This window comes from Poromitra crassiceps, assembly GCF_964638095.1.
Source record: "Poromitra crassiceps genome assembly, chromosome: 1".
Classification (NCBI taxonomy): domain Eukaryota; kingdom Metazoa; phylum Chordata; class Actinopteri; order Beryciformes; family Melamphaidae; genus Poromitra; species Poromitra crassiceps.
In genome coordinates, this window is record NC_139623.1 from 115,143,678 (window position 1) to 115,165,646 (window position 21,969).

The 21,969-nt window shown below is 45.9% G+C and overlaps 2 protein-coding genes across 3 annotated transcripts in view; one reads left to right on the top strand and one right to left on the bottom strand.

Annotated features, from left to right (window-relative positions):
- bbs9 (Bardet-Biedl syndrome 9) overlaps positions 1-21,969 on the bottom strand; it is a gene marked incomplete at both ends in the record, with an annotated part of 588,136 nt that overhangs the window by 45,065 nt on the left and 521,102 nt on the right. The gene's annotated exons all lie outside the window — the stretch shown is intronic.
- On the top strand, positions 4,179-6,866 carry LOC310781909 (E3 ubiquitin-protein ligase TRIM21-like). Of its 2 annotated transcripts, none has more exons than XM_083642550.1 (2): positions 4,179-4,295; positions 4,570-6,866. In XM_083642550.1, the coding sequence occupies exon 2, from the start codon at positions 4,579-4,581 to the stop codon at positions 6,229-6,231; it is 1,653 nt and encodes a 550-aa protein (XP_083498676.1). In that variant the 5' UTR covers positions 4,179-4,295; positions 4,570-4,578; the 3' UTR covers positions 6,232-6,866. The 2 variants fall into 2 exon arrangements, with proteins under 2 accessions (XP_083498676.1, XP_083498677.1); XM_083642551.1 differs by having other exon boundaries at positions 4,250-4,299.

Below are 21,969 nucleotides of genomic sequence, written 5' to 3' on the forward strand. Positions count from 1 at the left end.
TGTACACACACTCACACAGCCAAAAATACATACAGTACACACACTCACACAGCCAAAAACACATACAGTACATACACTCACACAGCCAAAAACACATACAGTACACACACTCACACAGCCAAAAACACATACTGTACACACACTCACACAGCCAAAAATACATACAGTACACACACTCACAGAGCCAACTAGAACGACCGCAACGCGGACTTATGCCTCCGCCATTAGTTCATTCTGGAGTCCAAATCGCCATTTGAGGCAAATTGGAAGAGATTCCGTCAAGGCGCTCCTGTGATGTTGCGTTACAGAGCTTGGAAATTGGGTGTGTGAGAGGTCACAGTGACCTTGAACTTTGACCACCAAAATGTAATCAGTTCATCCTTGAGTCCAAGTCGATGTTTGAGACAAGTTTGATTAAATTCCGTCAAGGCATTCCTGAGATATCGCGTTAACAAGCTTGAAAATGGCGTTGGAGAGCGCACCTTGACCTTTGACCTTTGACCACCAAAATCTAATCAGTTCATCCTTGAGTCCAAGTCGATGTTTGAGACAAGTTTGATGAAATTCCGTCCAGGCGTTCCTCAGATATCGCGTTAACAAGCTTGAAAATGGCGTTCGAGAGGTCACAGTGACCTTGACCTTTGACCTTTGACCACCAAAATCTAATCAGATCATCCTTGAGTCTAAGTCGATGTTTGAGGCAAATTTGATGAAATTCCGTCCAGGCGTTCCTCAGATATCGCGTTAACAAGCTTGAAAATGGCGTTCGAGAGGTCACAGTGACCTTGACCTTTGACCTTTGACCACCAAAATCTAATCAGATCATCCTTGAGTCTAAGTCGATGTTTGAGGCAAATTTGATGAAATTCCGTCCAGGCGTTCCTCAGATATCGCGTTAACAAGCTTGAAAATGGCGTTCGAGAGGTCACAGTGACCTTGACCTTTGACCTTTGACCACCAAAATCTAATCAGATCATCCTTGAGTCTAAGTCGATGTTTGAGGCAAATTTGATGAAATTCCGTCCAGGCGTTCCTCAGATATCGCGTTAACAAGCTTGAAAATGGCGTTCGAGAGGTCACAGTGACCTTGACCTTTGACCTTTGACCACCAAAATCTAATCAGATCATCCTTGAGTCTAAGTCGATGTTTGAGGCAAATTTGATGAAATTCCGTCCAGGCGTTCCTCAGATATCGCGGTAACAAACATCGTACGGACGGACGGACAGCCGTACGGACGTACGCTGATTGCTCTCATAGCAGTGTGTATATATACTGAGCATTTTAATTATACACAATTAAGAGCATTTGATTGAAAAAGACATAATTCTGCAATCTACTGTACTGTATGTTTACTGAAATAAATAAAATAAACCCAATAGAAAGAGTGTGCGTGTGCATGTGCGTGTGGTGTGTGTGCTTGCGTGCGTGTGTGTGTGTGTAGGAGTCAGACGAGGGGGATGGGACTGGAGGCAGCAGGGAGAATAGGAAGAAGCAGCTCAGAGACAGACAGCAGAAAGCAGCTACAGTAGAGGGGAGGATGATGAAGGACAGCAGAAAGCAGCTACAGTAGAGGGGAGGATGATGAAGGGCTACAAAGGGCAGCCAGATGGGTGGGTTAAGCCTGGAAGAGATAAGCTCACGCTTCAGGGTGTCAGGAAGAACATCCATTCATGTCGGAATCACGATTCTTATCTTCCACAATTCTGAATCAATTCACAACTTTCAAGAATCGTCCCCCCCCGCATTTTCTCCCCAATTGTACATGGCCAATTTCCCCCTTGCCGCCCCGGTCGCTGCTCCACCCTCTGCCGATCAGGGGAGAGCCGTAGACTAGCACCATGCTTCCTCCGACACATGCGTAGTTGCCAGCCGATTTTTTTCACCTGACAGCGGGGAGCTTCACCGGCAGGACGTAGCACGTGGTGGGAGGATCACGTTATTCCCCCCAGTTCTCTTCCACCTCGACCAGGCGCCCCGACTGACCAGCTAGTGCAGCGACCAGGACTAGTTTGCTCTGTATTGACTGCTATTCCACAGTGCAAACTTCATGTTACAGCAGGGATTTGGGCAACAATGTGTTGTGCCATGGAGGGCCGTGAGTCTGCAGCCTTTCATTCCAACACTGCAGCAGATGACTTCAGCGACCACAGAGGAGGAAGAACTCATCATGAAAACCTGCCTCTACTGCATCTACAGCCAATTTCTGCATACCAACAAAAGCACATCTAACTTGGCATTGTGAGAGCTATGCAGAGAGGCTCCTATCTGGTTGTCTCATCACGGAAAGCACCTGCTTGACAGCATTGTTGTTTGTTCACAATCCAGTAAGGAAGTCATAACACCTTGACTCATCAAGGATCTGGATCAGGCATACCTGTATATCTACATACCTCTAAGCTGCCATCTATAGCAGAGGGCAGGTCACTAAGGAAAGAGCTGGCAAGTAATAATCAAGGCTAATCAAAGATCAATAATAAAGCGAAGCTCTACCATGACAAGGCAGTATTAGACATGTGATGGGCGATGCCAAATGGGCAGGTGCTTGAGCGCCTCCTGTGGTCTATCTGTGCACATGCCTGGGGTTGTTGTTGCAGAGCAAACTGTATTTGTTGTGTAGTTGTGTGTGAGTGGCCAGTGGCCTTATTGTTAACATTAGCCTTGCTGATGTGTATGCAAATCTAGATTTTTTTTGGGGGGGGGGAGGGGGGGCAACCCATGTTTCATCAGTCATTTAATTCAAGCATTGCTAGCCTTCTTGTGTAGACAGCATACAGTGAGTCCAAAGGTACAAAACATTAACTGCTATGAGATTAAGGCCATGTCCACACGGAGATGAGTTTAGGTGTATCCGCTAAAGTTTTTTGTCATATAGACGTTTCGTCCAGATGGAACCGCGTTCTGGGACTATACGTTCTGGGAGTATACGCTAATTTTTCAAAACGGGTCCCAGAGTGATTAAATCTGAAGACGCCACCCTTGCATTTCCGTGTTTACAACCCATACGCATCTTTCCTGAAACGATGACGCCATAGCCCCACCTCTCTCCACCAGCAACAATAACAATCATGGCAGTAACGTTCGTGCTACAGCAGTGGGGATCTTGCAGCAAAATATAATGCTCCTCTTACCACCGTCAGCAACGTGGACACAGAGAACAGCGTATAGCCTACAACATCCTCAGGGCTCCACTGACAGCTGACTCTTCCCATCCACCCCTCCCCTCCCTTCATCGGATATTTCCCAGAAGGCTTAGCGGCGGCTACATTTTTACAATAACACAAACAAAATCAGGCTTAACGTGTTAGATAGAAATTATATTTATTTTTAATACAACATGCAATTCTGGAATATTTTAATATTGGACTAAATGAAATGAAATGAAATGGAAACCCTGAGTGTAACCGACATACTCTCTTGCCCTATATATAGCCCTCGTAAATACAACGTGAATAGGGAAGTGAGAGGTTTGAGGAACACGCGGTTGCACTGTGATGTCTGTGATATCCGCTCGTGTCCACTCCAACAAGACTTTAGCTTACTTGACGCGACTTTTTCCAATAAAAACAGATTTATGCCATGAGTTTATATAATGTATATTTATGTTGCATCATTTAGCCTGTGCTGTGATGTGCAGGAGCGGCCAATACGCTGGGATGTGTTTGCAACATGTCTAAAGATCATGGAAGTGGATGATATCAGGAATGTCACCTATAGTTAACGTTCTATATTGTAGGCTACAGGGAGACCATCAGCCCTGCTGAACAGCTCTGCATTTGCCTGTATACTGTAGGTTTCATCATTTTATTCATCGACATGGCAAACCTCCCCGCAAAGCCAAGGGTTTAAGCTGCTGCTACAGTGAGATACACATTATAGACTGTGCGCCCCTAGAGGTTGTATGCCATTATTGACGAGATTGTCTTTCTCTGTTATTCTACAGCGGTTTCAGTGGTTTCATGTGGATACACACATTTCTTGAAACGTTTCCATGTTTATGGAAAACTTTTCTGAAACGAAAAAAAAAAGATAGCTTCCGTCTCCGTGTGGACATGGCCTAATATTGAACTGCAGTAAGAGGCAGAGCAACACGGCAGAGACAGGTGTGTTTGAAGGTGAAGAGGCGGAGCAACACGGCAGAGACAGGTGTGTTTGCAGGTGATATAAAGTCAAACTGAACGTAGGCTAACTCAGAGCGACAGCACTGCTACAGTCAACAAGTCTCTGTCTTTCTCTGGAAAGAATAATAAACTGAAGATCATCAGGCCTTCCTCAACAATACAGCAGTCTTACACAGGTGAGTACAGCAGATCATATTTACTGTGAAACCACTGAGATATATATGTCGATGGTTTAAACAGAGAGCAGTGACACATAATTGAGCTGTATCCAGATAGGATGTTTCCCTGTTGTCATTTTACACTACTTGTCAAAATGATGTTTTCACCTTAGTGCAATTTAACTACACTAAAAATAACTTTTGATAATATTCCGATAAGTAACTTTGATGTTTTCTCAAAAGAAATATGTGCTACAGTATTGTTATTTAACACTTTCACTTTCGGTCTCAGTGTCTAGATATGTCAGCTGCCAGCAATCTTCAATCTGAAGATCAGTTTCTGTGCTCCATCTGTCTGGGTGTGTTCACTGATCCAGTCTCCATACCATGTGGACACAACTTCTGCAAGAACTGTATCACTCAGTACTGGGATGTTAGTGTCCAGTGCCAGTGTCCCATGTGTAAAAAGCTTTTTCACAGAAGACCCGAGCTGCATGTCAACACCTTCATATCTGAGATGGCTGCTCAGTTCAGAAAGTCAGCTCAGATGAAAGCCATCAGCAACCCAGAGTTGAGACCATCAATGGGTCAAGAAGTCCCCTGTGACGTCTGCACTGGGACCAAACTGAAGGCCCTGAAGTCCTGCCTGGTGTGTCAGGCCTCCTACTGTGAGACTCACCTGGAGCCTCATCATAACAACACCAGCCTGAAAAAACACACGCTGATCAATCCTGTGGAGAACCTGGAAGACAGGTTGTGTAAAGAGCACGATAAACCACTGGAGCTGTTCTGCAAGACGGACCAGATGTGTGTGTGTCTGCACTGCACTGCTGTAGGCCACAAGTCACATGACATTGTTCCTCTGAAAGAAGGATATAAAGGAAAGAAGGCTGAGCTGGGGAAGACAGAGGCTGGAATTCAGCAGAAGATCCAGGAGAGACGACTGAAGATTCAGGAGATCAAAGACACAGTGGAGCTCAGCAAGGAAGATGCAGACAGAGAGATAGCAGACGGTGTGCAGGTCTTCACTGCTCTGAGGCAGTCTGTGGAGAGAGGTCAGGCTGAGCTCATTGAGACGATTGAGGAGAAACAGAAAACAACAGAGAAACAGGCTGAAAGCTTAATCAAAGAGCTGGAACAGGAGATCTCTGAGCTGATGAAGAGAAGCGCTGAGGTGGAGCAGCTCTCACACACTGAAGACCACCTCCACCTCCTCCAAAGCTTCCCATCCCTGAACACTCCTGCACACACCAAGGACTGGACAGAGGTCAGTGTCCATCGTTCATCATATGAGGGGACTGTGGTGAGAGCTGTGGCTCAGCTGGAGGAGACTCTCAGGAAACAGATGGAGAAGCTGCTTGAGGCTGAGCTGAAGACGGTCCAGCAGTATGCAGTGGATGTGACTCTGGATCCTGATACAGCACACGCCGAGCTCATCCTGTCTGGTGATGGGAAACAAGTACATCATGGTGATGTAAAGAAGAATCTCCCAGACAACCCAGAGAGATTTTCGCAATATGCACAGGTTTTAGGGAAGCAGAGCTTCTCTTCAGGAAGGTTTTACTATGAGGTTCAGGTTAAAGGGAAGCCTAAGTGGGATGTAGGAGTGGCCAGAGGCTCGATCAACAGGAAGGAACAAATCATACTGACCCCAGATAAAGGCTTCTGGTCTATAGTGTTGAGGAATGGGAATGAGTACATAGCTGCTGCTGACCCTGCTGTCCTCCTCTCTCTGAAGACGAAGCCTCAGAAGGTGGGGGTGTTTGTGGATTATGAGGAGGGTCTGGTCTCCTTTTATGATGTAGATGCTGCAGCTCTTATCTACTCCTTCACTGGCTGCAGATTCACTGAGAAGCTCTACCCATTCTTCGGTCCCAATCCTAATGATGGTGGTAAAAACTCCGCCCCTCTGATCATCTCTCCTGGCAATCAAAAAGACTGCTGTCTGATGTGAACCAAAGTGCCCTTCTGGGACATGTATTAAACTGATTGATTGATTGATTGATTGATTGATTGATTGATTGATTGATTGATCACACAGATTAGACTAACATCAAAAGAAAAAACACTTTGACTTGTCTTAGATATATTTGTTCTTTCAACAGAGCTCTCCACTGAGAGGAGAATGAGACAAACTCCCTGTTGGTGGAGAAAAAAACTTAACTACTAATGTGTCTTGTATCTTTATACATTTCTTCTCCTTGGCGAAATGATTTAGTTTTATCATGAGGGAGAGAGAGAAAAAAACAATACAGGTAAATAAATGTTAAACTCCAGATTCTGGTTAATATGGTAAATTCTGTATTTTTATTTACGTCCTGTTTTTCTTTTATGTGTGATATATTACTTGTTGCATCAAACAGGGGGAATCATAAAATGTCATTGAATCTCATCACTATTGCAGGAGTGTGAATATTACAAATTGTCCTGTTTCATTGTCCAGGGGATGAACTAAAAGGTGATTAGCTGATTGCTCTCATAGCAGTGTGTATATATATACTGAGCATTTTAATTATACACAATTAAGAGCATTTGATTGAAAAATACATAATTCTGCAATCTACTGTACTGTATGTTTACTGAAATAAATAAAACCCAATAGAAAGAGTGTGCGTGTGCGTGTGCGTGTGTGTGTGTGTGTGTGTGTGTGTGTGTGTGTGTGTGTGTGTGTGTGTGTGTAGGAGTCAGACGAGGGGGATGGGACTGGAGGCAGCAGGGAGAATAGGAAGAAGCAGCTCAGAGACAGACAGCAGAAAGCAGCTACAGTAGAGGGGAGGATGATGAAGGACAGCAGAAAGCAGCTACAGTAGAGGGGAGGATGATGAAGGGCTACAAAGGGCAGCCAGATGGGTGGGTTAAGCCTGGAAGAGATAAGCTCACGCTTCAGGGTGTCAGGAAGAACATCCATTCATGTCGGAATCACGATTCTTATCTTCCACAATTCTGAATCGATTCACAACTTTCAAGAATCGTCCCCCCCCCCCCCCCCGCATTTTCTCCCCAATTGTACATGGCCAATTTCCCCCTTGCCGCCCCGGTCGCTGCTCCACCCTCTGCCGATCAGGGGAGAGCCATAGACTAGCACCATGCTTCCTCCGACACATGCGCAGTTGCCAGCCGCTTTTTTTTCACCTGACAGCGGGGAGCTTCACCGGCAGGACGTACAGTAGCACGTGGGAGGATCACGTTATTCCCCCCAGTTCCCTTCCGCCCCGAACAGGAATGAAATGAAATTCCGTCCAGGCGTTCCTCAGATATCGCGTTAACAAGCTTGAAAATGGCGTTTGAGAGGTCACAGTGACCTTGACCTTTGACCTTTGACCACCAAAATCTAATCAGATCATCCTTGAGCCTAATTGAATGTTTAAGGTGAATGTGATGAAATTCCGTCCAGGCGTTCCTCAGATATCGCGTTAACAAGCTTGAAAATGGCGTTGGAGAGGTCACAGTGACCTTGACCTTTGACCACCAAAATCTAATCAGATCATCCTTGAGCCTAAGTGAATGTTTAAGGCGAATCTGATGAAATTCCGTCCAGGCGTTCCTCAGATATCGCGTGAACAAGCTTGAAAATGGTGTTCGAGAGGTCACAGTGACCTTGACCTTTGACCTTTGACCACCAAAATCTAATCAGATCATCCTTGAGTCTAAGTGAATGTTTAAGGCGAATCTGATGAAATTCCGTCCAGGCGTTCCTCAGATATCGCGTTAACAAGCTTGAAAATGGCGTTCGAGAGGTCACAGTGACCTTGACCTTTGACCTTTGACCACCAAAATGTAATCAGATCATCCTTGAGCCTAAGTGAATGTTTAAGGCGAATCTGATGAAATTCCGTCCAGGCGTTCCTCAGATATCACGTTAACAAGCTTGAAAATGGCGTTTGAGAGGTCACAGTGACCTTGACCTTTGACCACCAAAATCTAATCAGATCATCCTTGAGCCTAAGTGAATGTTTAAGGCGAATCTGATGAAATTCCGTCCAGGCGTTCCTCAGATATCGCGTTAACAAGCTTGAAAATGGTGTTCGAGAGGTCACAGTGACCTTGACCTTTGACCTTTGACCACCAAAATCTAATCAGATCATCCTTGAGTCTAAGTGAATGTTTAAGGCGAATCTGATGAAATTCCGTCCAGGCGTTCCTCAGATATCGCGTTAACAAGCTTGAAAATGGCGTTCGAGAGGTCACAGTGACCTTGACCTTTGACCTTTGACCACCAAAATGTAATCAGATCATCCTTGAGCCTAAGTGAATGTTTAAGGCGAATCTGATGAAATTCCGTCCAGGCGTTCCTCAGATATCGCGTTAACAAGCTTGAAAATGGCGTTCGAGAGGTCACAGTGACCTTGACCTTTGACCTTTGACCACCAAAATCTAATCGGATCATCCTTGAGCCTAAGTGAATGTTTAAGGCGAATCTGATGAAATTCCGTCAAGGCGTTCCTCAGATATCGCGTTAACAAGCTTGAAAATGGCGTTCGAGAGGTCACAGTGACCTTGACCTTTGACCTTTGACCACCAAAATCTAATCAGATCATCCTTGAGCCTAAGTGAATGTTTAAGGCGAATCTGATGAAATTCCGTCAAGGCGTTCCTCAGATATCGCGTTAACAAACATCCGTACGGACGTACGTACGGACGGCCGGCCGTACGTACGTACGTACGTACGTACGGACGGACAACCCGGATCCATAATGCCTTCGGCCTGGCTTCGCCGGCGGAGGCATAAAAACACATACTGTACACACACTCACACAGCCAAAAATACATACAGTACACACACTCACAGAGCCAAAAACACATACTGTACACACACTCACACAGCCAAAAACACATACTGTACACACACTCACACAGCCAAAAACACACTGTACACACACTCACACAGCCAAAAATACATACAGTACACACACTCACACAGCCAAAAACACATACTGTACACACACTCACACAGCCAAAAACACATACTGTACACACACTCACACAGCCAAAAACACATACTGTACACACACTCACACAGCCAAAAACACATACTGTACACACACTCACACAGCCAAAAATACATACTGTACACACACTCACACATACTTGCACACAGAAAAGACCAAAAACAACAAACAACATGCACAAACGGCACGCACACACACTGGTCTAATCACAACCAAACAAATGCGACCCCCATATTCTTCTAACTTTGTGTGTGTGCGTGTGTGTGTGTGTGTGTGTGTGTGTGTGTGTGTGTGTGTGTGCGGTATTTGACAGATTTGTCTTACCTCACCTATAATCTAATCAAGCGAGGATCAAACTGCACTGATAACACACACCCATCTACAAAGGCTATCCCACAAATAACCTCGAAGTGTTGTTCAATTTAATTTTAAAGTCGAGCTGAACGCAAAAATGACTTTTCTTTTCTTTTAGTTCAAAAACCTGGGTATGCAGTGCACCGATTTAATAATGTATGCCAAAAAAATCACACAAATCTAATTCCTTTAGTTTTTCACACTTTTTCACATCAAAAGTTCATTTTTCAAGATTTCATTGATAACAGTGATCTAGAGTTTGGTGACGTCACCTAGTACTATCAAATTTCTACCCCATTTCAACCAATCATATCATGACATGGCAGCTGTCAATCAAATCTTCATTTCAGGATAATTTTCTCTTCCAAATGAAGTAGAAAATGGCGCCTAGTGCCTGTCATCTGGCAGAATTCCTATCCCATAAACTAACTACTAACTTGGCCAATTGTATGAAACATGAACAAAAAACAAAAACTATAATCTCTAAGAATGCAAAGAAATGTAACTGGCTCGTTAAAACGCGCATTCCAGGAATATCGTATTTACAGAAATAGCGTGAAAGGCTTGAGAGCGTGGTTGTCAGTGGTTGCCCCTCGGAGATTTCAGGCGGGTGGGCAGCACCCATGCATCGGATTGTCCGCTCGCTCCACACGAAGCAGGTGGCTGCCTGGTACTCCGCGGATCCCACTCGCGTGGCATGACAACACGCTGAATCCCACTTGATTTGGGGGTGGAACACGCCATAATTGACCAATGCCAAAGCCAGTCGACAGAATTGTCAAATCAAATCATCGACACCGTATATGGTCCGCCTCTCAATTTGTTTTCAGTCTCCGATGCTCACGCTAGTGCATTCCATTCCGGTTCACCTCGACTTTAAACGTACTCAATTGCTTTAATGACATTTTACCTCAGGCACACACACACACACACACATTACATTACAGGTGTGTCTTTAGTCTTTTCCGAAAGATCGGCAGTGATTCGGCCGTCCTGACCGAAGGTGGAAGCTCGTTCCACCATTGAGGTGCCAGGGACGAGAAGAGTCGCGAACGGGATGAGCGACTTTTGAGCCCCCGTAGTGGAGGAGGGGCGAGGCGTTCTGCACTGGTGGAGGAGCGGAGGGAACGGTGAGAGATTTGGAGCCTGACCATAGATTGTAAGTACAGGGGGCTGTCTGGTGTACTGCCCTGTAGGCCAGTACCAGTGTTTTGAATTGAATGCGTGCCGTGATGGAAGCCAGTGAAGGTCCCGGAAGAGGGGAGTGACATGAGAGAATTTGGGTTGATTGAATACCAGACAGGCTGCAGCGTTCTGAACACACACACACACACACACACACACACACACACTTACCCACCCACGTGTAAAAGATCAACAGCAGGATACACAACTGGGCCTACATGTATAGTTGGTGATAAGGTTGGGTTTAGGGCTGGGTATTGGCAAGGACCTCACGATACGATACGTATCGCGATACATGGGTCGCGATACGATTGTATCACGATACATTACGATACAATACATATTGCGATATATTGCAATACTCTACACAATTTACTCAAAATTAAATAATAGAGCTAAAGATACAACACACTGTGTACCACCCAGGTAGTGTAATAATATGTACAGTACATCACTTTATACTGATAACTTAGTGGACAAATTTAGTCAAAACTACTGAGTGTTGAGTGTGTTACTGAACGAATGAATGGCTGTGCAAAAACATCGATATGGGAAATATCGATACAGTATCGATTAGGGGTGGGAATCACCCCATTAGTGCTAATTTTTTTATTTATTTATCCTGGTTGCTGCTCCACCCTCTGCCAATCTGGGGAGAGGCGAAAGTGGCTCCATGCTTCCTCCGAGACATGGGCAGTAGCCAGCCGCTTCTTTTCACCTGACAGGGGAAGCTTCACCGGTAGGACATAGCACGTGGGAGGATCACGCTATTCCAACGAGTTCCCCTCCCTCTAAACAGGCGCCCCTAATGACCAGAGGAGGCACCACTTCAGCGACCAGGATATTGTATGTTTTGGTGTGGGGTTCCTATATGAAGGAAACCCCCAAGTTTTTGAATGTCTGAAAAATTTCCTCACCCCGAGTGTGTTCTTTCATGGACAAGGAGGCACCCAGAGTCCATAAGTCTGACGACTAATATGACTCTGGGACAGACGGCCGATATGTCGGGGTTTCCGCTGTAGAGCAGACCTCCTGCCCCTTCCATCATTGTTTACAGTCCGTTTGCTGTCATGTCTTTGATCACCATAATGCACATGCTGTACATGGCTTAGGTCCGTGGACTCATCTAACGTTAGCTGGAGTGAGAAACACTCAGTCTGCTATGTCCTTCTGCAGTTGCTGTTTGAAATCACCAGCCATCACTTGCTTTGTTTCACAAATTTATACATGTTTGGGATTATGTCTACAGTCAGATGTTTGCGTTGCACCATAACGTAGTTCACGTTCGTGTACCTTCAGGAGCCTTTTGAAGCCTTCATTTTTCACAACGGAATACAGGCGTATATCCTTGCATACGAAAGTTGCGATAGCCTCGGTTATTTTTAGGGCACGTGGGGAGTTGGCTCAGCTGGTCACTTTAATGAATCCTTCAGTCTATTTTGTTTGAGTCTGAACGACTTGTCTTCAGATAGCAGATCTGGCTGGGTGATCATCATCACGTGGTTTCGGATATTTGTTGTATTTCCGCAACACTTCACACACGGACCCGATCAGCTGATCTTGCAAATCACTTTGCTTTTGTCAAGCTCGTTTTTGTCTTTGAATCCGAAATTGTTCCAGACATACAGCATCTGCCTTTAGTGTTGCCGGCGTCCGCCATGGTGCATGTTTTGACTTCACTAATAGAGATCGCTTTGTGCATGCGCGAAGAATGAGAGGCAGAGGCTGGTGGTGACGTGAGGCTACCGGGGTTAGTTCACGGGGGGAAATAAAAAAATAATATGACATATGAATCGATATCGAAGGATTAAAATAAAAATCAATACAAAATCTGAGAATCGATTTTTGAACACAGCCCTAGACCTGTATGCAGAATATATATAAGGAGTGCGTCCTGGTGGCTCACCCGGTAGCACTCGTACCACGGAGTGGTACTTCGTGTGGCTGACGCGGGTTCGAATACGACCCGAGGTCCTTTGCCGCATGTCAACCCCTCTCTCTCTCTCTCTCCACCTTCCCTGTCTGCCTACTGTCCCATCTAAATAAATGCCAATATAATAATGCCAAAAAAATAAAATCTTTATAGAGAGACATTTATTTTTTCATCTTTGTAAAGCCACAGCACATAGGCTATTAACATAGATCTAGCCTCTTCATTTTGCTCTCAAAGTGCACCAGTTTGCATGCATTTAACTACAAAATGTACATTTTCTTACGGGGTGGGGGGTGGGGCGGCTGGGGGCGTACACCGCCCTGGACACCCCTAGAGGGTCAGAGGTCCATCAATCACAATCTCTCAAGAAATCCTGTGGGAAACACTGAGCAAGTGTGTATGTGAGAGAGAGAGAGAGAGAGAGAGAGAGAGAGAGATAGGGAGAGAAAGGGAGAGAGCGCATGCCACAGCAGTGGAAAACAGAATGGGTATTTTGAACAGACCTCCTGCTCTGCAATTCCCAATTCTGAACCAATTAATGTCATTCAACTTTACCTGTATTTAGAAAGGTCCAGACCGACCTTTCTAAATACAGGTAAAGTTGAATGACAGCTTCGCTGGCCCGGCCACTAATTATAGCTGCTGCGCAGCAATGGGTCGTGGCCGGGCACGCCACAGCAATGTGATGTCATCACTGATGACATCACAATTGCTCGAGTGACATCACTGACGGCATCACAATTGCTCGAGTAACTGATGACATCACAAATACAACCTAATTGCCCTAGGTAATTAGGGCAATTAAGATGCTCTTTAGGCTATACATGGGGGCAGAATTCAACGTTTTGATGCACTGTGGGCTAAATTTTTGATCAATCGAAAATCTGGTTTGATACTTTTGTGTAGGACAGTCTAACGATGCAAATGCTGAAGTTTGGTGTCGTTTGAAGAAGAAATGTGGGAGGAGTAGTGTTTAATTAGTTTGACAGTTTTTGCAGTTTTGCGGTCTTTAGACTTCATAATTGGCCATAGGTTGCATTGTACAAAGGTTTCTCCTCATTTGGGCCCACATTTCAGTGAAAGTTGCAAAGCTGTAGCACGTATGCCTGATTTTTTATGAATTTTCAAAGTTTGAAACTTTAGACGGTCGCTGTAGTGCCACCATTAGGCCTATTGGTGCCAAATTTGCGTCAAAGATGTTTGGCTTGGGACTAGACCTTTGTGCAAAGTTTGGTTTATTTTCATGCATGGGAAGTCTAACTTCCTGGGAGAAGAATAATAATAATAAATACAGGCAAATACAATAAGTGGCCCTGCCGCCTCGCTGGCCCGGAAACTAATAATAAACGGCCGCAGAGTCTAATAACGGGTGTGGCTTCGACGCTGTCAAGTCAACCATCCATGCTCCCTGTAGGGACAAGAGGAGGGAGAGGAGTTCCTGCAGGCCCTGGGCTTTCAGAGCACCATGCTCCCTGTAGAGGGACAAGAGGGAGGAGTTCCAGGCCCTGCTTTCAGAGCACCATGCTCCCTGTAGGGACAAGAGGAGGGAGAGGAGTTCCTGCAGGCCCTGGCCTTTCAGAGCACCATACTCCCTGTAGAGCAGTGGTTCTCAACTGGTGTAGCCTCAGGACCCACTATTTTCCTTGTCATAAAGTCGCGACCCAAATTTCAGATTTTTTTTAAACCACTCAAATTTATTGCACAAAAAATAGCGCATTAATTTAATACACAATGCCTTCATGCACTGTTATAAACCTCAAATGAACAAAAAAGTGCAACAGAAGTGCAACTAGGGCTAAAAACCAATTGAAATAAGGCAGACTTGAATTACAGGCAAGTCAAACTGGTCATGCTCAGAAAGTCTTATTTGAACTGTATGAAATATGAAATAAAAGGCAGACTTATCTTGAATTACATGCCTATATGTTTTTAAACAAGTTAATAATAATAATAATAATAAAACAAGTTAACCTGGTCATGCTAATCCAGTTTCAATAGTCTGAATTTAACTAATATGAAATAAAAAGGCAGACTTTTCTTGAATCGCAGGCTATATACTTTTTAATTAAACTGGTCATAACTTTTAATTAAACTGGGGCCATGCTAATCCAGTTTCAATCATCTTGAACTAAAATTAAATATGAAATGAAAAGGCAGACTTCTCTTGAATTACAGGCAGAGCATATGCTTCAGTTTGTTAAACAAGTAAAACTGGTCAGGCTAAACCAGTTTCAATAATCTGAATTTAACTCAAATGAATTTTTTTTTTTTTTTTTTTTTTGGGCCAATGTCCGCGACCCAATCAAAACGGGACAAGAGGGAGAGGAGTTCCTGCAGGCCCTGGCCTTTCAGAGCACCATACTCCCTGTAGACTAGAGGGACAAGAGGGAGAGGAGTTCCTGCAGGCCCTGGGCTTTCAGAGCACCATACTGCCTGTAGAGGGACAAGAGGAGGGAGAGGAGTTCCTGCAGGCCCTGGGCTTTCAGAGCACCATACTGCCTGTAGAGGGACAAGAGGAGGGAGAGGAGTTCCTGCAGGCCCTGGGCTTTCAGAGCACCATACTGCCTGTAGAGGGACAAGAGGGAGAGGAGTTCCTGCAGGCCCTGGGCTTTCAGAGCACCATGCTGCCTGTAGAGGGACAAGAGGAGGGAGAGGAGTTCCTGCAGGCCCTGGGCTTTCAGAGCACCATGCTCCCTGTAGAGGGACAAGAGGAGGGAGAGGAGTTCCTGCAGGCCCTGGGCTTTCAGAGCACGGTGCTCCCTGTAGAGGGCCAATAGGAGGGAGAGGAGTTCCAGGCCCTGGGCTTTCAGAGCACCATGCTCCCTGTAGAGGGACAAGAGGGAGGAGTTCCAGGCCCTGCTTTCAGAGCACCATGCTCCCTGTAGAGGAACAAGAGGGAGAGGAGTTCCTGCAGGCCCTGGGCTTTCAGAGCACCATGCTCCCTGTAGAGGACCAAGAGGAGGGAAGCACCCTGTAGAGGGATAAGAAGAGGGAGAGGAGTTCTGATGAAGGAGAGGAGGGATGGTCTCCAGAGCAGGCAGAGCCCCTCAGAGCTCAGCTGGCCCGGTGGCCTCAGGTGTTCAGACCCTCTCCTGATGCCACACGATTTCAGCTGCCGCCCGACTTCTACAATCTGACAGTGGAGGAGCTCAGGCGGGAGCAGCAGCAGAAGAGCGAGTTGGTGGAGAAGAGCACCATGCTGCGAACCAAGGCCATGAGGGAGATGGAGGAGCAGAAGGAGAGGAGGAGATACAACTACACTCTGCTGAGTATCAGACTTCCAGATGGGAACCTGCTTCAAGGAACCTTTCACTCATGGGAGCGGGTTCCCGTGCTGTTCGGGTTTGTTCGGGACTCCCTGGTGGACGGCTGGCAGCCCTTTGAACTCATGGCTCCTGGACATCAGAAACTACAAGAGGCTGAAGAAATGACCATGACAGAATGTAACTTGGTCCATGCAGATCTGCTCACATTCTCCTGGGATGCGGCTGTGCTGGTGGACATTGCAGCTGCTGGAAACCATCCGGACCCTCACCTCAGCCCAACCGCTTTGACACCAAACTCTCCCCGCTACCTCCCTCCCCGACACTATTGAGATGAAATTGCCCCTTACCATTGACAAATGATCTGTTTCTCTTTACAGATATTAATGCTAGTCATTAGCAGCGGTGTTTCCAAATGGAGCAGGGGCACCCTTCACTAGGGCTATGTTAACATTTTCCAACCGGCCACCATCACCCCATCAACTGGCGATTGCGATATATTCGCGCATGTGTGTACAACGTGCACAGGGTGGAAGAATCCCCCACTTGGCACTCGGCAGGTCTCTGACATCCAGTCTTTAATCTGAAAATCACAATTTACTTCACGGCATCATCCCTTCACATCATTGTTGTGCATGACTTCTGTGATCTCAGTGGCTGCGTTTACATGGACCGTTTATTCCCCTTTTCATTCGGAATTAACGTTCAATCCTATTAAAAGTTATCATGTAAACATCTGAAAAAACTTAAATCCGAATGAAAATGGCCAATCCGAATGAAAATTCAATCCGATGTAAGTGGCCGGTTGATTCCGTTTTTTATTCCGAATGAAACCATTTTGCGTTCATGTATACCCTTTTTTAGGAATTAAGTTCATTCCGGTCTTTCTGCGCATGCTCGCTCCCTTTTTCATCCACTGCTGTCTGGCCTTGCGAGTGGGAAAAGGCAATGGACTGAGGTACAGCGGTTTTCTACTGCCTCCCTTCTCCTCCTCAGCAGACGCAGAATAAGCAGTAGCATATTACTGTCGTGCTGCTGCTTAACACAAACGATCAAAATGAAACAGAAAAGTGCGGTGATAACGTTTTCTTCCATGTTGTTGCTGTTTCTAGCTCGTCGCTCGCACCGGTAAATCGCTGTCCGTTCTCAAGAAGAGCTATTCAGTTGGTTCATGAAATCGCTGGGCTGCGTGTCCTCCAGTGTTGCTCCTGGCCAATCCCGGCGCCACAGGGCGTGGTTATTGCTTATCCTATGTGGGGTTAGAAATCACGCAGCGCTGAGAACTCTGCTGAGTGTTTACTTCTGGTAAACGTAATGACGTTAACATCCTGTTTACGTTTATCCAATCAGAAGCCTTCCCAGCCCCAAACCTTACGATGACTCAAAAACATCAGATTAAAGTTTCTTTCATGTAACCACCTTTTCGGAATTAAGATTTTACATGTAAACTCGCAGGAAAAAACTTTACTTCTGAATGATTTCATTCGGAAGTTTTAATTCTGAATTAAAAGTCATCATGTAAACGTAGCCAGTGTTCACACGGGACTTCTGTGTTCCATCAGTGATGTCATACCACTGATCAGTGAGTGATGTCATCAGTGATAATCTCATCAGTGATGTCACTTGAGCAATTGTGATGTCATCGGTGATAATGTCATCAGTGATGTCAGATGACACTTATGTCATCAGTGTGACATCACTGCTCAGCTTAATCTTCTTCATGCATTTCCCGATGACATCACAATTGCTCGAGTGACATCACTGCTGACATCTTCACCATTGACAATTGCTTGAGCGTGAACCCCGCACATTAGGACATCATTATGACATCATCGTATCGGTCCATTCGACAACGAGGGGTGGCAATGTGCCAAAAATGAGCGCTTCGCCTTTGTTAGGCTACATAAAGCCACCCAGTCAAAATAGTGGTCGGACTGTCGTCAATCACTGTGGGTGATTTATTTTATGACATTCAAGTCATATCTGACTAGTTTTAAATGTATTTCTCCCCACAAAAGTTTGATAGCCTATCAGTCAGAGTCAGTCAGCTCCTATCCAACCCTAGACCCTACCTCTACCCTGGCTCTCCCTCCCCTGCACCCTCATCTCCCCTCCTCTGTTCTCTCCTCCACATTTCCTATTTTCTCCCCACCTCCCCCCTCTCCTCCCTCACATCCCCCCGCTCTCCCTCCCTCCTCCACTCTCCTGCTTTCTCCTCTTCCCGGTGTTCTTCTCTTCCCCCCTTCCCCCACTACTCTAAAGCATAGTACACATTTTACTCCAAAGCATGGCACCCACTCTATCCCCTCCAATATTCCGCCACTATTTAAAGCATGGCACCCATGCTCTTAGTATTTCGCCACTATTCAAAGCATGGCACACACTCTTCCCTAAAGCAAGGCACCCATAAGCTCTATATGTGAACATGTGCTTATTTGGCAAAAGGACTCACTACTAAAGGCTTGCAGCCAATTAAATTAGGCATAGTTTGGTTGCTTAGAAATTGACATATGTCCGTTTGCAAGATGTGCGTCTATATTTCTCATTCTCTCCCCACCTCCTCCCTCCCCCTGCTCTCTTCTCCCCCACACCCCCCCCCCTTCCCCTCTCCTGCTCTCTCCTCTTGCTCCTTCCCCACCTCCTATACCCTCCAACATCTCCCATTCCCTCCCCACCCCATCACTCTCTCACATTCCCCCTGCTCTTCCCCCTTCTCCTGCGCTCTCCTCTGCTCACTCTTCATTTCTATATTTTCTATATTATCAATTGTTCAAATGTTATCTTTATTCTGTATATTCTTGTTACTGTTGCGTCAGCTAGAATCAGCTAGACATACTTTCTGTGAAGCCCTCTGAGACATGCTTGTGAATTAGGGCTATATAAATAAACTTGACTTGACTTGACTTGACTATCCACTCTGCAGTGTGGGCGCACAGTAGCGTCAGGGACGATGAAAATGAATTGAAAAAGTGTCAGAATCTCGGCTGCTCTTTGTGATAGTTTCCTTCAGTCATCCTGCTGCCTCGTATTCTCAGGAGAGCGTGTTTCTGCTCCACTTTCACTTTCCTTCCCCCCTGCCTCTCTCTCACTGCTCAACGCTGTGTGTGTGTGTGTGTGTGTGTGGACGGATCTGCGGATAATGACCTGCCAGAGTTAAACAACAGCTCCTTTTGCGCTAATCCGGATCTTACACCGGCGAGCGAGGTGAATAAGATACAGACTCGCGGGAGTGCGCGTAGGCCGGCTAATTGTTGTTTAACACATTCAGTGCCAAGGACGTCTGTGGACGTCCTAAAAAAAAGTAACGAGGAGTGCCAAGGACGTCTGTGGACGTCCTAAAATCATAATTCATATTATTCCATAATTCTGCTGTTTAAGGTCGTACCTAGCCAGTGAGCATGAATCCCTTCAAGGGATCACACGGCGCCACCTTAAACATCGTCACAGGAGCTGCTCCACCCACCTCAGATCCTTTACTTTGTACAGGAGACAGCGGAGAAAGTGGAAACCGATGCATGCTTTCTGCCAGCGCCGTATATATTGCTCTGCCTACAGCGGAGAGTGGGCTCGGCTGCATCCGCGCTCACAACTGAGCTCTTATGCTTCTATCTATCTCCACACGATTTCCTAGAAAGGCAGCATCCGAAGCCGAACGGCCATGCCTTTTCGTTCAGTCGCGTTTGCCCATCAAGGAAATGATGCGCGCTGGGATCTGTCCGGGGCAAAAACGAGAAAACAAACTGTGCGTGTGGGAGGAGCCCGCAGCTCAGAGGTGGAGAGGGGAGAGGGGGGAGGGAGGGGGGGGGGGGGGGGGGGGAGAGGTGTGTGTGTCACACAGGCTTCACAGAAACCACACCACACGCCACCACATCAGAAAACACCAGCCAGAGTCAGTGAATGTGGTCGAAATTAGAGTGCAAAAGGTATTCATAAAAGGGCCTATAACTTGGAAAGTAAAAAAAAACGACAGAAAACCATTGAAAGTGCACTTTTTTGAGAGGCTGTAATTTCATAATGGAACTGTCTAGAAACAAAATTTCTTCTTTGGAAGAAGCAGGAGTGTTCAATCTTTCATTAAAGTCCAGCCCCGTTAATATAGCCATAATAGAAAAAATTCTATAGCTGTTTTCAACTGAATGGAAGTGAATCTGGCACAGGCTCCAGACAATTTTACTGAAGCGCTGTGGCACTGAATGTGTTAACATGCAGGCCAACCGGCTAGGAGCGGGTTATAATACGGATTCCACCGCATGTTAAGAAGTGGCTCTAATGACACACACCCCTATCAACACAGCACCGCACCGGATGGACCGAGTGTGTGTGTGTGTGAGAGTGAGTGTGTGTGTGTGTGTGTGTGTGTGTGTGTCTGTGTGTGCTTGCATGTTGTGTGTGACGACAGCGGAAAAAGCCGTAGTCATGTCTGCACGTGTGGGGAGTATGTGAATGAGTGTGTGGTGGTGCTGTGAGAGAATAGCGCTGTCTTTGTATCTCTGTGTGTGTGTGTGTGTGTGTGTGTGTGTGTGTGTGTGTGTGGGTGTGTGTGTGTGTGTGTGTGTAGAACATAAGAATTATGGGCCATTTGAGTGAATGTGTGTCGCCGTGAGTACTCAAAGAAAACAAGCAGTGTCTGAACAGAGGTGAAAATGAAGTGTGAGTGTGCGAGAGTGTGTGCAAGTGTTTGTGAGGGAGTGTGTGTGCGTGAGAAAGGGAGAGAGAGAGAAATTGTGTGTGTGTGTGTGTGTGTGTGTGTGCGTGCGTGTGTGAGTGTGGGTGAGTGTGTGTGAGTTTGTAGCGAGCTGTGAAGAAGAATGATGGTTGTGACGCCTCTCTACAGCAAACAGTCCTCCGTTTGTCCTCCGATCCACCTCTCTCTATCAATTCACAAGCCGGCTGTGCGTATGTGTGTGTGTGGGGAGGGGGGGTGAGAGAGAGGGAGAGGAAGAGTGTGTATGTGTTTGTGAATGAGAGAAAAGTTTGTGTGTGTGTGTGTGTGTGTGTGTGTGTGTGTGTGTGTGTGTGTGTGTGTGTGTGTGTGTGTGTGTGTGTGTGTGTGTGTGTGTGTGTGTGTGTGTGTGTCAGAGAGTGAGAGAGATAGAGAGAGAGAGAGAGAGAGAGAGAGAGAGAGAGAGAGACCAAATTATAAGGAAACAAAAATACAACTATGACATATTGGAAAGAATCAACAACAACAAAACAGCAAATTGGAATGTTATTTGGCCCTAAACAGAGAGTACACAGTGGCAGAATACCTGAGCACTGTGACTCACCCAAAACTGAGGAAATCCTTGACTCAGACTCAGTGAGCAGAACCTGGCCATCGAGAGAGGCCGCCACAGGCAGACCTGGCTCCCAAGAGAGGACAGACTGTGCACCCACTGCACGCAAAAGGAGGTGGAAACCGAGCTGCACTTCCTAACCACCTGCCAACTATTATACCAAGACATCAGAGACACACACTTCCCTCAGATTACAAACATCCAAAAAGACTTTGAAAACATGACAAGAAACTTCTATATCTGCTGGGTGAAGTACCGCAATGGGCAAACACAGCAGCACGATTTGTGAACTGTTGTGATAGGAAAAGGATGTCAAACGGAACACAATCAACACAATCCTCCTGCTCCTGCTGTCCCCACAGTCATATTCTTCTTCTCTTAAATATAAAAAAGGGAGCAAGTGGGCACTGTTCTCTGTTCGGTTTAAATTCTTGTCGCACTGATGATGTCATAAGACTGATGATGTCATCAGTGATGTCGTAAGAGCATTTTTGGATTTTTGTGGATGGATGATTAACTTGCCGTATGCCCAAGTTCAAATTAAAATATATAGGGAAATACATCATCTTAGCGTATGTTGATCACAGTTGTGATTAAACGGTGAGGTGGGTCCCGGAAGATTTTCAGATTTCAAAGTGGGCCCCGCCATTCTTAAGTTTGGGAACCCCTGTAGTCCATTCATCTCTGGCCTGGTCATGCACGGACTCGTTAAGTGATGGGCAGTGCCAAGTC